Source organism: Carcharhinus amblyrhynchos, chromosome 25, assembly GCF_965287045.1.
Source record: "Carcharhinus amblyrhynchos chromosome 25, sCarAmb.v2.hapA, whole genome shotgun sequence".
In the NCBI taxonomy this organism is placed as follows: Eukaryota; Metazoa; Chordata; class Chondrichthyes; order Carcharhiniformes; family Carcharhinidae; genus Carcharhinus; species Carcharhinus amblyrhynchos.
In genome coordinates, this window is record NC_137348.1 from 13917437 (window position 1) to 13935994 (window position 18558).

At 42.5% G+C, this 18558-nt stretch overlaps 1 protein-coding gene across 3 annotated transcripts in view; it reads left to right on the forward strand.

Moving 5' to 3' along the window:
* The first annotated feature begins 307 nt into the window (after window positions 1-307).
* Window positions 308-18558, forward strand: part of LOC145358239 (tetratricopeptide repeat protein 16-like) — a 54354-nt gene continuing 36103 nt past the window's right edge. Inside the window, exons 1-7 of one of the 3 annotated variants that reach the window (XM_080212081.1) lie at window positions 308-385; window positions 2401-2543; window positions 4427-4608; window positions 9909-9999; window positions 13163-13306; window positions 15924-16024; window positions 18309-18438. In XM_080212081.1, the coding sequence (XP_080068207.1) occupies window positions 2469-2543; window positions 4427-4608; window positions 9909-9999; window positions 13163-13306; window positions 15924-16024; window positions 18309-18438 (723 nt within the window). In that variant the 5' untranslated portion in view covers window positions 308-385; window positions 2401-2468. Of the gene's footprint in view, window positions 386-1820; window positions 1894-2400; window positions 2544-4426; window positions 4609-9908; window positions 10000-13162; window positions 13307-15923; window positions 16025-18308; window positions 18439-18558 lie in introns of those variants that run through there. The other 2 variants (XM_080212082.1, XM_080212083.1) reach the window with 2 other exon arrangements.

Sequence of the window (18558 nt, forward strand, 5' to 3'; positions counted from 1 at the left end):
CCACCTATTTTTTGTTAGTTTTAACATTCAGCGTCGTGTAAAATAACAGCAAATCGTTGGAATATTCATGGCTTTACTAGGAATATGATGGCAATTTAAAACCAAAATTCCAGCAAATACAGTCAACAAATCAAGGCAAAAACTATTATGAGGAGTTGGAAGTCTGAATCAAATATAACAGGTGTTGGAAAGACTCAGGAGGTGGACAGAAATCTCCGGGGGGGTGGGGGGGGAAGGTGTTGCAGCTTTCCCTTTGGATGGTGAGGCAGGTTTCTGTCGGCCTGCCCAGCACCTAGTTGCCTCCTAGTAACAAGACGCTGAGCTGGTGAACACAAAGTAGCTGAAGCTACTGCAACAATGTAGCTGCAACTGGGAGCTTCAAAGGGTCAGTGATACAAAGTAACATTGATTTATCCCAGCTCCCTTTCTACTGAAAACCAACAGGTTGTCTGCGTTATAGAATGTCCTCGTTGTTGGGGAAGTCCAGGACTGGGAGCTCACAGTTTAAGAATAAGGATACACAACACCAGGTTAAAGTTCAACAGGGTTATTTGGAATCAGGAGCTTTCGCGTGCTGTCCCTTCATCGAGTGGACTTTTCAGGGTCTAGTCACCTGAATTGATTTCAAAGCAAATTACTGCGGATGCTGGAATCTGAAACTAAAAAAGAAAACGCTGGAAAATCTCAGAAGGTCTGGCAGCATCTGTAACTATCTGTTACAGCTGAGATTTTCCAGTGTTTTCTCTTTGGGTACCTGATTTGATTTGATTTATTATTGTCACATGTATTAGCATACAGTGAAAAGTATTGTTTCTCGCGCACTGTTTAGACAAAACATACCATTCATAGAGAAGGAAACAAGAGAGTGCAGAATGTAATGTTACCGTTATAGCTAGAGTTTAGAGAAACATCAACTTAATGCAAGGTGGCTCCATTCAAAGGTCTGATGGCAGCAGGGAAGAAGCTGTGCTTGGGTTGGTTGATACATGATCTCAGAGTTTTGTATCTTTTTCCAAACGGAAGAATGTGGAAGAGAGAATATGTGGAGCACATGTGGTCCTTAATTATGCTGGCTGCTTTGCCAAGGCAGCAGGAAGTGTAGACAGAGTCAATGGATGGGAGGCTGGTTTACATGATTTATTGGGCTACATTCACGACCTTTTGTAATTCCTTGCGGCTTTGGACAGAGGAACCATACCAAGCTGTGATACAACCAAGAAAAATGCTTTCTGTTGTGCATTGTAAATGTTGATGAAAGTCGAACCTCTACAGTGCAGAAGGAGGCCATTTGGTCCATCGAACCTGCAATGACAACAATCCTGCCCTATGCCTGTACTCTTGCATATTTACCTGGCTAATCCTCCGAAACTAAAGGGCAATTCAGCATGGCCAATCTACCTAACCCACACATCTCGGTGGCACAGTGATTAGTACTTCTGCCTCACAGCACCAAGGACTGGGTTCGATTCCCGGCTTGGGTCGCTGTCCGTGCAGCATCTTCATGTTCTCCCCATATCTGCATGGATTCTTCCATGTGCTCCAGTTTCCTCGCACATTCCAAATTCATGCTGGTTAGATGCACTGGCCATGCCAAATTCTCCCTCAGCGTACCCAAACAGGCACCAGAGTGTGGCAACTGGGGGATTTTCACAGTAACTTCATTGCAGTAAGCCTATTTGTGACACTGATACATAAACTTTTATATTGGGACTGGAGCAACTATTTTGTGTCCAGATCATCTATTTTGCTGTATTTAAAAGACAGTTGCACACCACAACATTTCATCTCATATTTCCACTGTTTATAAGTTTGAAAATGAAATTTGACAAACCCGTTTTTAAAATAAATCCACGCTTCTAACTAATGCTGCAATCCAACAGGTGGATATCACAGGTAACTTAATAAAATCTTTGATTTTGATTTGGTTTGATTTATTATTGTTACGTGTATTGGGATACAATGAAAAGTATTGTTTCTTGCGCGCTACAGAAACAAAGCATACCATAGATAGAGAAGGAAAGGAGAGAATGCAGAACGTAGTGTTACAGTTATAGCTAAGGTTTAGAAAAAGATCAACTTAATGCGAGCTAGTTGCAATCAAAAGTTAGCAGGGAAGAAGCAGTTCTTGAGTCAGCTGGTACATGACCTCATCTTGTCACCTACAACAGTTCTGCAGAGGTAAAGATTTGGACATCATAGCTAACAGCATCCTCCTGTAGACTTGAGCCCAAAGAGTTACCATTTCAGTCACTGGGAGAACATGTCCACAGGTGGGGAAATGCATTTCAAGGTGGCATACCAGAAATTCAACTTAGGCCATTCAGGAATGAAATCAAGAAATGCTTTTTGGAACTGTTTTTGGAAAACAATAGCATTTCAGTAGCTTTTTTTTTATTATAGGTTAGGTGATAGCTGATTCCTGCACCTTTCTGGTCTTAAAACAAAAAGGACAAGTTGAAGAAAACCTAATGGAGACTAATACAAGCATGGAGAAAGCTGAGGAGCAGAACCCATCAAAAGATCAGAGTCAGTGTTTGATGAAGGTAAAGAAAAAGCTTTCAACTGTTTAGCAAATAAAGTTTTACCCAACAATCTGTGTAATATTATTGGTCATGAACCAATGAACACAAAAGCAAATGACTTCACAACATGGTCACCAGTTCTAGTTTAAATCAACCACATGATTTGTAACTCACTGGCCTTTTGGCTAAGATCAAGTTCAGGATCAGGTGCAATGTCTTTTCTTCTCACCTTGGATCTTGTATGTCTCTCATGTGGGGACCATGAATTGGATTTAGTGGTTTTTGGAGCAAGCATGGAGATGGATTAAGGGCTTGCCATTGACTTTGTAGATTGGGCAGCATGGTGACACATGGTCAGCCCTGCTGCCTCACAGCACCTGGGACCCGGGTTCGATTCCTGGCTTGAGTCACCATCTGTGTGGAGTCTGCACCTTCTCCCTGTGTCTGCGTTTGTTTCCTCTGGGTGCTCCGATTTCCTCCCACAATCTGAAAGATGTGCTGGTTAGGTACAATAGCCATACTAAATTCTCCCTCCGTGTACTCAAAGTGGCACTGGACTGTGGCAACTGGGGGATTTTCACAGCAACTTTGTTGCAGTGTTAATGTAAGCCTATTTGTGACACTAATAAATAAATTTAAAACTTTACGAACGGATTAGAAACATAGAAGATGGGAGCAAGAGGAGGCAATTTGGCCCTTCAAGCCTGCTCCAGCATTCATCACAATCATGGCTAATCGTCCAACTCAATAGCCTAATCCTCCTTTTTCCCCATAACCTTTGATCCCATTCGCCCCAAGTGCTATATCCAGCCGCCTCTTGAATACGTTCAATGTTTTGGCATCAACTACTTCCCGTGGTAATGAATTCCACAGGCTCATCACTCTTTGGGTGAAGAAATGTCTCCTCACCTCCACCCTAAAAATACATTTTTATAAATAAATAAATTATTTTTTTTAAATTTCCAGCTGCCTGAAATTAAATGACCATTTTTGATTTGTATTTGCTTCAGCGTTACTTCCAAACAACACAACCTGAATGTCGCTGAAATTCTGTTTGCAGTCATTTGATCATAACAAATCTACAAATAGGTTTGATTAGTCCAGAACTGATCCAGAATACATTAAAAGTCTTTCACGTAGCCCTCACTGCATTAAACATCAGGCTTATCTTTGCCAAGCGTTGAACAGCAGCCCAGCAATGCCAGTCACTTTCATTCTTTTCTCCCCTCAAGCAACACCTATAATTGGCACTGGGCTAATGTTCTGAGTGCCAACAGCCGCCTTCTGGGTTGCTAATTTGCCATTTTCATGTGATTCTGGACAATGAGTTCTGATAAACTCTTTGCCTTTGGCAGTATCACAACTGCGTAAGTGTATCTTAACTGCTTCACAGACACGCTTCCCGAATTAGTTACGCTACAGAAGGAGGCCATTTGACCCATTGTGTCTGCACTGGCTCTCCAAATGAGTATTGCGGCTTAATGCCTTTCCCTTGCCTTCTCCCCATATCTCTGCGCATTGTTTTCTATTCAAGTAATCAGCTAACACCCTCTTGAATTCAGCCAATTCACTGGAAAGTGATCAGGAACAGAAACTTTGGCTGATTTTATCTTTCCCCCCTTTCTGAACCCAATTGTTACATGTAACTCATTGCCAATACTCTGAGATGAGATAACTCAGTAAATAAATAAATGAATAAGCAACCCTGAGATTTCGCTGGCCTGTAAGCTTTGGCAACGTCCTACAGAACAAGCATCTGTTGGCAAGCCCATTATTTGGTCTTTAAGTAAACACACCCAAAGGGTTCGTCAGTTGTTTCAATTACCAAAGATCGGGACAAACGTACACTTTCAATGTTGTATTTAACCCAAGATTCTTAACAATTAAGTGTTTTCATTCCACAGATTGATGACATCATGTCAGGCTTTTCTGTGTTCTCCACAGCTTTGTCTGAGGAGCAACTGGAAGCAGCCACAGAGAAAGCACGACAAAACCTTTTTGGATCCAGTGGAATTTTTCACCTGGAAGGCTTTGTTGAGAAAAGTTGCAAATTTTCGGACATAATAAACAATCGGGCTAAAGAACGGTGAGTGCAGTCGTTGAAATGGATGTCCCAAAAGGCTGTGATTTATTTTATATGTTTCTCTGCTTAGTGATATTTTAGTTTGGCTGCAATGAAGTCCCAGGATTCATGACTTACTCTTTCACAAATTCACTTATCCATGCAAATAAAATACTGCGGATGCTGGAAACCTGAAATAAAAGCAGAAAATGCTGAATACACTCAGCAGGTCCGACAGCATCTGAGGAAAGTGTAACAGAGTTAACATTTCAAGTCCATGTGACACCTTTGTCAATCTTCCCTTTGCTGCGACCTATTCCTGCCCCACCTCCTCCAACTGCCTCTCCAACTGTATCATTCCTTACATTTCTCCCCCTCTTCAGTTCTGTAGAGTTGTCTTATGAACTCAGGGTTAACTCTGTTTCTTTCTCCACAGATGCTGTCAGACCTGTTGGGTTTAACCAGCGTTTTCTGTTCTTATTCCAAAAGTCTATGTTCACTAGTTCACGCATTATGGGCCAAAATAGAAGCCATCTTCAGAAAATTCCAAAAATAAAAGAAAAGCCACCTAATTGAAGTCAGAATGACAGGGCTGGAATTTTCCAGCATTCACACCCCACTGCCACTGCAAGCGAGAACGGAAAAGTTAGCACTCCAACAAATCTCCGGTCATTGCAGTGGACGTAATAGCTGGGAAACTCCAGTCCAGGTATCCATGGTGTATTTCCTGTATTTGATTTGATTTGATTCATTATTGTCACATTTATTGGCATACAGTGAAAAATATTGTTTCTTGTGCACTGTACAGACAAAGCATACCATTCATAGAGAAGGAAATGAGAAAGTGCAGGATGTAGTGTTACAGTCATAGCTAGCGTGTAGAGAAAGATCAACTTAATGCAAGATAGTTCCATTGAAAAGTCTGATGGCAGCAGGGAAGAAGCTGTTCTTGAGAATTGAGTAAATGTATGTACTTGAACATGCCCAGTGGGTGTTCCTTATTGCTGTGATTTAATAAAAGCAAATTACTGGGGATGCTGAATCTGAAACCAAAAGAGAGAATGCCTGAAAATCTCAGAAGGTCTGACAGTGTGTATAAGGAGAGAAAAGAGCTGACATTTCAAGTCCAGACGACCCTTTGTCAAAGCTGTGATTTAATTCCTGGTCACAATTCACCTCCACTCTCAAGTTAAGTATTATAAACATGACAACTTTTACACGGCTGGAATTTTACCGCCTTGCCAGCCCTGGTATGGTGGTGGGCACGGCTCGCAGAACGGAATTCTCAGTTGGCCTCGGGCATGATTTTATGAGCCTCATCTGAGCAAAGTCGTAAAATACCAGCCAATTTGCTAGGAAATTTCTCCTTAAATTTATTTTTAAAAAATAGTTGTAATTGCCTTTGATCCTTTCCACGTGTAAAAAATTTAGGATGACCTGGAACCTATCTACTCGACTCCCATTATACGGTATGTTTGTTGTTTGTGGTTTCGCCGTTTGTGATGTTTTACCAGAAGGTAAATGGTGGAATTGAACTATAATTTATTGCAGTAAATGGAGTCCTTACAGGGAATTCACATTTATGTCACTCACACTTAAAGATACATGTCATTTGAGAAGGAAGGGCTCCACTTCAGACTTTAGTTCCACCTTAGTTCTGTTAATGTGACCTTATAAACATCAGAAAATAACAGACAGTAAAAGACTGGTCGGTTGAGGCTAAACTGATCAGATATATTGTAACTGGACAGTCTGAAGCCAAATACTCCTCACACACCAGCCAGCCTTGGGAGAAGCAAACAAAAACCTCTAACAATACAGTGGGGAAATATTCTGGGAAATTCCTCTCTGACTATCAAATACATGTGGATACCAGATTCACAAGATTCTTCATTCTGTGTCATAAAAGTATATCACACATGGGACCTCTTTGAATGCCAAATTCTCTAAGTTACAGTAAATCAATACTTGTGTTAAGTGCTATAAGCTATAGGGCTATGGGCCGGGCGCAGGAAGGTCACCTGGGTGTCCTCGGGCTGGCGTGGACAAGATGGGCTAAATGGCCTCCTGTAACTTTTCTATGGTTTTATGTTGTCCTGAAATATCTCATATAAGAACTCACATTAGCAAGAGAAATGTGCTTTGCAGCGTTCTTTGGCATCCTGATTTATTTGATGCAAGTAATTTAGGGTGTGATTGAATTAACTTCAGGGTCTTTGATGGGATCGTGAATGTCTTTCTTAAGGCATTTCACATCCTCCTTCTCCTTTCTGATATCTTCCTCTCCCGTTTTCTCTGCTATTTCCCACCTCTATATGGAGGCATTTGGCAACAATTGTGTAAAGCTGAGTTTAGGAAGTGGGTGACAGAATCAGAGCTAATCCCCCCATTCTATGGCCATGATGCTATACTGTGATGCTATACTATGATGCTGGGGACAATCTCCACTGAATGGAAGTGACAGTGTAAGGAAAGGACTGGATGTAAAGGAAGTGTTTCAGACCAATCCAATATTCTAACTCATAGGAACATAGGAATTAGGAGCAGAAGATGGCAATTCAGTCCTTTGAGCCTGCTCTGCCATTCAATTAGAACATGGCTGATCTCTTCCTGGTGTCAAATCCACCTCCCCACCTATTCCCTGGATCCCTTTGACCCATTTTTTATTCAGAGATAGATCTATCTCCTTCTTGAAAATATATAACGATTCAGACTCCACCACGCTATGGGTCAGACGATTCCACAAATTCGCCACCCTCTGTGAGAAGTAATTCTTCCTCAGTTTTAAATCTACTGCCTCTCAACCTATACCTGTGATCTCTTGTTCTAGATTGCCCCATGAGAAGAAGCATTTGGTCTACATTTACTTTATCAAACCCTTTTAGAATTTTAAATACTTAGCTCAGATCCCCTCTCATCCTTCTAAACCAGCAAGTACAAACCCAAATTGTATAATCTCTCCTCATAACCCTTTCATCCCCAGAACTGAAGGTTGAACAGATCTGATCTTTTATGGTCAAACAATGGAGAATAATATCAGGTCTAAAGCAGCTGATGAAGCCAATACAAATTGTTGTACTATTTTAACAGTGAATTGTGTCAGCTCGTCTTGGTAGTGGTACTCTTGCCTTGAGCCTTCCATTGTAAACGTGAGCTTGTGATTCCTTTGCAATATTGAAGGAATGCTGTATTGTTGGAGGTGCTTCTCTTTCTGATGTTTAACAAAGCCTCTCTCTGCCTGACCAGATGATTGCAAACGATCTCATGACACTCATTGAAGGAATGTTTTTACTTGTGTCATGGAAGCAACGGTCAACACCATCAAATACAGATTATTTAGTGAAGTCATCTCATTTACTGTTTTTTGTTTTATTCTTTCATGGGATGTGGGTGTCACCGGCTAGGCCAGCATTTGCCACCCATCCCTAATTGCCCTTGAGAAGGAGGTGGTGAACTGCCTTCTTGAATCACGATTGTCCGTGTGGTGCAGGTGAACCCACAGTGTTGTTAAGAAAGGAGTTCCTGGACATTGACCCATTGACAGTGATGGAACAGTGATACGATTCCATGTCAGGATGGTGATGATTTGGAGGGGAACTTACAGTCACTGAGACTTTATCATTCTTGGTGATAGAGGTTGTGGGTTTGGAAGGTGTTCCAGGAAAGTTGGTGAATTGCTGCAGTACATCTTGTAGATGATACACATTGCTGCTACTGTGCATCAGTGGTGGAGGGAATGAATGTTTCAGATGGTGGATGGGATGTCTTTCAACTGGACAACTTTGCCTTGAATGGTGTTGAGTTTCTCGAATTTTATTGGAGGTGCACTCATCCAATTGGAGAACATTCTATCACACTCCTGACTTGTAGATTGGCTTTGGGGAATCAGGAGGTGAGTAACCCATTACAGAATTCCCAGTATTTGACCCACTGTTGGAGCCAAAGTATTTATATGGTAAGCCCAGTTCAGTTTCTGTTCACTGGTAGCCCCCAGGATGTTGATGGTGGGGATTCAGTGATGGTACTGTAGTTGAACATCAAGGGGAGATGGTCAGGTTTTCTGTTGTTAGAGATTGTCATTATCCGGGACTTGTGAGATGTGAACATTACTTATCACTTAGCAGCTAATGCCTGAATACTGTCCAGCTGTTGCTGCATGAGGGCACAGATTGCTTCAGTATCTGAGGATTCTCAAATGGTACTAAACACTGTTTAGTCCTCAGCGAACATACCATTTCTGACTTCATGTTGGTGGGAGATGAAGATGGTTGTACCTAGTTGACACTACTCTTTGTGAGATCTTTCTGTATACATGTTTTGTTATGCATACATAGTTTGTTAGGGCAGCATGGTGGCAAAGTGTTTAGCACTGCTGCTTCACAGCACCGGAGACCCAGGTTCAATTCCGGCTTGGAGTTTGCACTTTCTCCCTGTGTCTGTGTGGGTTTTCTCCGGGTGTTCCGGTTCCCTCCCACAGTCTAAAGATTTGGGATTAGATTGATTGGCCATGCAAAATTGACCCTAGAGTCAGGGGGTTTAGCAGGGTAGAAGGTCCACCAGGCTGATACCGGAGATGAGGGGGTTAGCTTATGAGGAGAGATTAAATAGACTGGGTCTGTACTCGTTGGAGTTTAGAAGGCTGAGGGGGGATCTTATAGAGACTTACAAGATAATGAAGGGTCTAGATAGGGTAGAGGTAGAGACATTCTTTCCGCTTAGAAAGGAAAACAGAACTAGAGGGCACAGCCTCAAAATAAGGGGGGGGGGGAGCAGTTTAGAACGGAGTTGAGGAGGAACTTCTTCACTCAAAGGGTGGTGAATCTCTGGAATTCTCTGTCCGTTGAAGTGGTGGAGGCTGCCTCGTTGAATATATTTAAGTCACGGGTAGATAGGTTTCTGATAGACAAGGGAATTAAGGGTTATGGGGAGAATGTGGGAAAGTGGAACTGATCCACTTCAGATCAGCCATGATCTTACTGAATGGCGGGGCAGGCTCGAAGGGCTAGATGGCCTACTCCTGCTCCTATTTCTTACGTTCTTATGTTTTTATGTGTAGGGTTATGGGAATAGGGCCTGGGTGGGATGTGATCAGTACAGACTTGATGGGTCAAATGACCTCCTTCTGTACTGAAGGAATTCTATGAAGTTACATATAAATACTGACTATACTCCAAAAGATTTAGTTGAATGTTCTGAGAGTGTGTCAGGCACTGTTTAAATGAAGGTTTCACTCTTTGCAAATGGAAAGCAATAGACAGTTGTGCTGAATGGATAGAATCCTGTACATTGGACATCCGTTTCACAAGTTTATCTTGTTTAAACAGGTGTGAGGAAGGAGAGGAATTTCTTATGAGTGGGAAACTGGAGGAAGCTGTGATTTCATTTAGTCGAGCTATTGCTCTGAATCCCCAGATGGTAAGTATGATAATACCCACGAGATCCATGGAGAATCACTGATTGATCTTGCTTTGGGGCTTATTGAGTATGAGTTCCCTTAGTAACAGGCAATGAGTGGGCTGCCCAGCTAGAACTCATTACCTGAGCCTTTTATGAGACAGGCCCAGAACTGGGCCTGCTGAACTGTAGCCCCAGGCAGGGATCCGTGTGAGTACACCACGGTTGTGGTTTTACTTTGCATTCCATAATAAACTAAGTTCCTTTCCAGTCAGGCTTCCTGAGTCATTACGGCAAGAATATTTTATTTTTGACAGCGGGGAGTGGTTATGGTGAGAACTTGATCCATGTCTTGAGGCAATGAGGATGTTGATTTAGGTGGCCATTTGACACAACTTACAAAGACAATACCAGATAATGCAGGTTTAAAGCTAACAGACTTCAAACTAAATTATAGATTAGAAATAACAGACTCCCAGAGGAAAAAAAAAGTTGAGTCTGTATTACTTGGTTCCTTAAAATAAGAATTGAATCTGACAGTATTTGATTGGGATGTGTTTGGTATGGAGGAGACAGACTCAAAGGATCAATATTTCCTTTGGCACAATGGTTCCCTGCTGAGAATGGGACTGAATGGTGAAGTAAGGTAGGGAGAAGGAGAAGGCAAAATATTGCTCACAAAGAGCAGTAATCCAGAGATGAATGGTGCAAATGAGGATGGAGAAGTATTCTGAAATCTCACTTCGTTACAACAAAGAACAAAGAAAATTACAGCACAGGATCAAGCCCTTCGGCCTCCAAGCCCGCATCGACCATGCTGCCTGACTGAACTAAAACCTCTACCCTTCCAGGGGCCATATCCCTCCATTCTCATCCTATTCATGTATTTGTCCAGACGCTCCTTAAAGGTTACCATCGTATCTGCTTCTACTACCTCTCCCAGAAGCGAGTTCCAGGCACCCACCATCCTCTGTGTAAAAAAAAACTTGTCATACATCTCCTTTAAACCTCACCCCTTGCACCTTAAACCTATGCCCCCTAGTAATTGATTCTTCCACCCTGGGAAAAAGCTTCTGACTATCCACTCTGTCCATGCCCCTCATAAACTTGTAGACTTCTATCAGGTCACCCATCAACCTCCATAGTTTCAGTGAGAACAAACCAAGTTTCTCCACCTCTTCTCATAGCTAATGCCACCCCCCCCCCCATCCCCCCCAATACCAGGCTACGTCCTGGTAAGTTTTTTCTGTACCCTCCCCATAGCCGCCACATCCTTCTAGTATGGCGGCCAGAATTGAATACTATATTCCAATTTGATTGTTCAGTAATTATTGAGCTATAATTCTCCCTCAGGAGAAATATTTGAGGTTTGGAAACACTAAGATTTGAGAAATTTACAACAAGAAGGAGGGAATTTTGCCCATCATCTCTGCCACCAGCTCTCCCATTGATTGTGAGAATGCAGAACAGTGCAAAAGGTGTGTCTGCATTGAGTCTGCACCGACTTTCCAACAGTGTCTTACCCAGGCCCAACCCTTGCCGTATCCTCATAACCTCACATACTAACTCACTAATTCCCCTAACTGACACATCTTAGGACACCAAGGAGCAATTTAACATGGCCAATCCACCTAACCTGCAGCTTTGGACTGTGGGAGGAAACTGGAGCACTTCAACCAGAGGAAATCCATATAGGCATGGGGAGAATGTGCAAACTCCACACAGTCACTCAAGACTGGAATCGAACCCGGGTCCTTGGCGCTGTGAGGCTGCAGTCCTAACCATTGCGCCACCATGCCGCCCATGATTAATTATACAAGGGGAGGTTAATAGAGATGGTATGTCAGTGAGAACTGAGAGATAAAAGGGTAGAGGTGTTAGAATCATGCATTAGCAATGTAAGGTTAAGGTGTGTTTGAAGTACAGGTAAATAGGTTGGATCCAAAATTTGCATCATAAGGAAAGGGACTTGGGTTTTCAAAGGGGATTCGGGAATGCCAAGGAACTTTTACAACTTACAAAGGTTGCAAGTAAACAGAGGGAAGATATTTGAATTTTATTGACCTGAAAGTGCAGACAAAATAGAAAAACATGAAAGATATTTACATTTTGAGAAGGTTAATTCAAAGAGATGTTTGAGAACAATGGAATCTGAGATGAAAGGGAAGAGCTATTCAAGGGAAGATGTTTAGCTGAGTTGTGGTGACTCTGGGAACGGAGGGATATGGCCCCTGGAAGGGTAGAGGTTTTAGTTCAGTCAGGCAGCATGGTCGATGCGGGCTTGGAGGCCGAAGGGCCTGATCCTGTGCTGTAATTTTCTTTGTGCTTTGTTCTAACGAAATGAGATTTCAGAATACTTCTCCATCCTCTGGGAATAAAACTTTACTGGTGGTGGTAAATAAAGACCTTACTCTTTGGGAGATCTTTCTGTGTATATGTTTTGCTTATGTCACATACAAACCTCTTCAACACATATATCAACCGGGGGCACGCTGTTTTAACATAACTGGATTAACAGTTATATAATCCAGCCACACCCTTCCTGGAATTATTCTGCAAAAAGGAAAGATACAAAACCTTCCAACAAAGACAAACTAATAACACAATGCAAACTTCATTATGATAATACAATTTACATTATCAGAAGAAATATGAGTGAAATACGAGTGGGCGGCACAATGGTTGGCACTGCTGCCTTACAGTGCCAGGGTCCTGAGTTCGATTCCAGCCTCAGGTCACTGACTGTGCAGAGTTTGCACACTCTCCCCGTGTCTGTGTGGGTTTCCTCTGGGCGCTCTGCTTTCCTCAGAAAGTCCAAAGATATGCAGGTTAGGTTGATTGGCCATGACTAAATTGACCCTTAGTGTCAGCGGGATTAGCAGGGTAAATATGTGGAGTTACTGGGTAGGGTCTGGGTGGGATTGTGGTAGGTGCAAACTCGATGGGCTGAATGGCCTCCTTCTGCTCTGTAGGATTCTATGATTTTATGAAATTGCTTTACAGATATATATGTCTGCATTCTGTGACCAATTCAATTGGATGTACCAACTGATTTGCATTGTATTGTGAACGTGTAATAAAAGTGGTGATTACTTAATGACTGAACATATTTATTGTGAATCTATGCATTGATATTTACTGTTTGTAGTTTGAAATCTGATTTTGAATCCCTTACTCATTGCAGAAAGAGTTTTATTTGAGAAGGGCTGAGGCATATTTCCATATCGGAGATTTCCAATCTTCTATTGTCAACTACAGAATGGCCAGCACTTTGGATCCTTCGGATACAGACATCCAGTCACAGATAGCGCACACCTTGTACATCCAGGTGCATCCATTGATCTTCATTTTATTTCCATTCTTATTCAGGTTTCTATTAATCTTACGTGTGACTTCTAATAAGGAACTCAAGAGAAACATCTTTATTCAGACAGTGATTAGAATTTGAAACACACTATCACATGGAATGATTGAGGCAAATAGCATAAACCAGCAGTGGACAATCTTTTTTTATTATATTCATTCATGAGACATGGGTGTTGCTGACTGGCCAGCATTTATTGCCCATCTTTAGTTGCCCGAGGGCAGTTAAAAATCAACCACGTTACTGTGGATCTGGTGTTACATGGCCAGACCAGGTAAGGATGGCAGATTTCCTTTCCTGAAGGATATTAGTGAACCAGATGGGTTTTTTCAACAATCGACAGTGGTTTCATGGTCATCAGTGGATTCTTAATTCCAGATAATTTTTATTGAATTCAAATTCAAATGGTGGGATTCGAACCTGGGTTCCCAGAACATTGGTTGAGTTTCTGAATTAATACTCTAGTGATAATACCACTAGGTCATCGCCTTCCCATACAACCCATCTGGGTTCTGAATGTGATGTGGAAATGCCAGCGTTGGACTTCATGACTACTATCGACAGCGCAAACTGCCGGACTTCTTCTGAATGTGACCCATGAGACATTTTGTTGACTGTTGTCCACATGCAGTGTTGCCGCATTCCATGTCGTTTTTTTCTTACCAATATAACAGAGGGGATACGAATGTAAAGCAAGGGCAAGTTAAAGTGAAGTGCATACTGATTCCTCACAACATTGACTGTGAGACCAGTGCACTCCTTCTGTGTCCAAATTGCAAATATTTCATTTGTTTTTACCATTTGAAATCATTGAGCGTTCTATTAATATATATATGATTAAGCATTCTCTGTAACTCATTGTGAAATGTTCAGCATGTATTAAATGTATTTAATCTTATTCATGGGGTCATGGTTGGTGAACGTGCCTGATTTCAATCTTGCGGCCCATTGAGATGAAGGGGCGCCATTCATGCAGCATTCACCAGCCTAGGGCCATCGCTGCCATAACTGGCATTTAAGATAAGGATGTGAAAGGGAAAGAAATAGCAGGACATACTGATAGGGTTAAGTGAAGAAAGATGGAGGTGGTTATGCAGAGTACAGACTTGTTGCTTCGAATGCCCTTGTTCTGTCATGTTAGTATAGAAACATAGAAGATAGGAACAGGAAGAGGCCATTTGGCCCTTTGAGCCTGCTCCGCCATCCATTAAGCTTGTGACTGATCATCCAGCTCAACAGCCTAATCCTGCTTTTTCCCTATAACCTTTGATCCCATTTGCCCCAAGTGCTATATGCAGCTGCCTCTTGAATGGGGCATTCAACATTTGCCATCAACTATTTCCTGTGGTAATGAACTCCACAGGCTCACCACTCTTTGGGTGAATGAATGTCTCCTCACCTCCGGCCTAAATGGTCTACCCTGAATCCTCAGACTGTGATCCCTTGTTTTGGACTCCCTCACTATTGGGAACATCCTCCCTGCATCTATCCTGTCTAGACCTGTTAGAATTTTGTAAATCTCTATGAGGTCCCCCCTATTCGTCTGAACTCCAGCAAAAACAATCCTAACCTTGTCAATCTCTCCTCATACATCAGTCCCGCCATCCCTGGAATCAGCCTGGTAAACCTTCGCTGCACTCCCTCGAGAGCAAGAACATCCTTCCTCAGAAAAGGAGACCAAAACTGCACACAGTACTCTAGGTGAGGCCTCACCAAGGTTCTGTATAATTGCAACAACACATCCCTGCTTCTGTGCTCAAAACCTCTTGCAATGAAAGCCAACATGCCATTTGCCTTCTTTACTGCCAGCTACACCTGCATGCTTACCTTCGGTGACTGGTGCACAAGGACACCCAGCTCCCGCTGCACACTCCCCTCTCCCAATTTACATGAAACTGAATATTTCTTTTAATTTTCAAATTTATTAACTTGCAAGCTGTGTCAAATCTCTTTAGTAAATTACAAGTTGCATCTTAAATTAATAATCCAAATCTTCAAGTAAAATAACCATTTACATGGCTGATGGAATGATAGTGTATAACTTCTGAAACTGTTCACTTTACCTTGTGTTAGTATGGCCAAAATAACAGTCAGACATTAACATATTTTGGAGATTTGTGGTGATTGTCCCTTTAAAGGCAGCACAGCAGAATAGGGTCTCACCTGACTTGGGGGAAACCAATGGTGGAGAATCGCCCTGGGGAGTGGGGTCCTCTGGAACAGGAGTCATGTTGGGGGCTGGATGCAACCATGAGTTGCTGTCTCCTTATTAATAAATCCTTTTTGTATTCACAAACGAAGGCTGAAATTCTCCCATCTCTGCTGCCGCAGGTATCGTAGCGGGAGAGGCAGAAAATTTTGTTGGACCACTTAGTGGTCTGTTGAGCTCGGGTGGGAATTTCCGACCTTGGTGTGTGTGTGGTTGGAGAATCCCGTCCCTGGTCTGTGCAAGTGCATCATTACACATATGAACTAAACACCGAACTAAATTTAGAACTTGCTGCCCACTTTACCGTATGAGGTTCTTGAACGGGGTTTTGATTTCAGCATTGCTGGGTTCTGACTGTATTTTGTTCTGCAGGGCCAGTGTCTATTTGAAATGAAGTTATATACGGATGCTTTATTGGTTTTTGTGCAAGCTTCAGAGATGCGACCTGAAAATCAACATTATCAAATGCGAAGGTGATTCATCATCTGCATTCTCCTCCAGTAACTGTACTCAAGCGTCGGAACACTACTACCCTGCCCACCACAGGAATCAGAGCTGGCAGGGGGCAGTCAGTAGGAAGGTCCATTGATCTCGGGTGGGGCTTTCTGGCCTCGAGGCTGTAAAATCCCACCCAAGGTATTTACGCATCATTGCAAGCGGGCAAGGTATTTACGCATCATTGCAAGCAGGCAATGTGCCAACACCTAAGGCACATTGATAATACTACCATAGTCATACTGATGTGGCACAGAATCTGACCAGTTTAACACATTTATCAGCACGAGCCAGCACAGTGAATCATTACTCTATCGTCGTTTTACATATGAAGTAATTCAGTATTGAATTCAGTATGGAGAAAATACTGTTTCATATTTTCAATTGAACAGTTTATCAACCGTGGCACAGTGGTTAGCACCCGTGCCCCACAGCTTGGGTGACTGTGTGGAGTCTGCACAATCTCCCCGTATCTGCGTGGCTTTCCTCCAGGTGCTCTGGTTTTCTCCCACAGTCCAAAGATGTGCAGATTAGGTGTATTGGCCATGCTAAGTTGCGCCTTAATGTCCCGAGATGTGTAGGCTAGAGGAATTGGCAGGGTAAATATGTGGGGTTGTGGGGATAGGACCTTGGGTGGAATTGTTGTCGGTGCGGACTCGATGGGCTGAATGGCCTCCTTCTGCACTGTAGAGTTTCTATGATCAAATAGAGAAATGTGGTGCTGGTAGGGTTTTGTAGATGAAGGGTTAATAGTTATCTTCTGTGTGAATGAGGATTGAAGTAATTTACCTGGTGCTTTGGAGTACCTCCTGCAGGAACTTTGCAGGAATATACATGTACATGCATTGAAGGCAGAGGTCACATCCGTGGTTAGTGACTTATTTACTAGCCTTTAGAAGCAAAATTCTGGCTCTTATCTGCATTCATAATTTTCAGACTTTATTGCATGATCTCTGCTCTGCACTAAGGATCGTTCCTGTAACGGAGATATCACACCCCTCCTTCAGACAGTACCCCCTTCGAATCACATCCCCCCACTTTAAATCAATGTATGAACTTAAATTCACAATATCTGGTAAATGGTCCTTCTATCAGTGATTTACTCCTAAACTCAAATCAGCCTGGTCCTCAGAAAAAAATTGAATAATCACTACTAAACCGTACATTTTAGTCTAGAATCTACACACTAGCCCAGGATTTTCCCACTGGGGTAGAAAAAAACAATGTTAGCACTACTTCTGGATCCCAAAGCCTGCCTGATGTTCTTTAGGCACAGGCTGCAATTTTCATGGAGATGGCCTATTTGGCTGGGTAGCGGTGATGAGGTGGCACAGAGGGGGAGAACTGCAAGCCTAATTTAAATAGAGCAGGACAGCTAATTTGTGGCCACTGTTTGACTGAAAGAATAGATATAGAAAGTAGAAGCAGGAGTAGGCCATTCAGCCCTTCCAGGCTATTCCACCATTCACTTTGATGATGGCTGGTCATCAAATTCAAAATCTTGATCCATCCCTCCCTCCCTCTCCTTCCACCACCGCCACCAACCCCACCACCCCCCCACCCATGTAATCTCCTGATCCCTTTAGCCCCAAGAGCTATATCTAATTTCTTCTTGAACGTTTTGGCCTCAACTACTTTTTGTGGTAGTGAATTTCACAGACTCACCATTCTCTGGGTAAAAAAATTTCTCCTCATCTCAGTCCTAAAGGTTTACCCCTTATCTGCAAACTATGGCCGGAGGTTAGGCAGAACTCTACCCCTTAATTTTTCCAACACTACCTTTCAGTGTTATGCTGAGATACGATTAAAGGAGCATTGACAAGCCTCTGGTATCTCAAGTGTGACCCTCGACCTTAAGTTAAAATAAAGATTATTTAGTAGTCACAAGTAAGGCTTACATTAACACTGCAATGAAGTTACTGTGAAATTCACGTAGTCGCCACACTCCAGCTCCAGTTTGGGTCAATGTTCCTAACTAGCACATCTTTCAGACTGTGGAAAGAAACTGGAGCACCTGCAGGAAATCCACGCAGACACAAGGAGAACGTGCAAACTCCACACAGAAGTGACCCAAGCTGGGAATCGAACCCAGATTCCTGGCTCTGTGAGGCAGCAGTGCTAACCACTGTGCCGCCCTTAGTGTCAGTTAGCAAGCTATTAATGGGGATCTTGCAAATATAACAGTCCGTAGATTGCAAACACATACATTTATGCATATAATTTCACTGAACAGAGTAGAAAGTTACCTCCTTGGTTTTCCAGTGTTGAGACCCTGATTGCATTGGGAAAACTTGAAGATTGTCTCCAACTGATCAACAATCAACTTGAGAAGGTGAAGTCCAATCCTGAGCTCTACATCCTTCGGGCAAGACTGCATGACCACTTTTTCCAAGTAAGTGTGGTGCACTACTTCTGAATGTTTTATATTATTACTCTTGGTCCCTCCTTTATGTCTCTAACCTCACCTCTCTACAGAAAGGAGTTGTAGAGGTTGATTCTGGGTTTATTACGT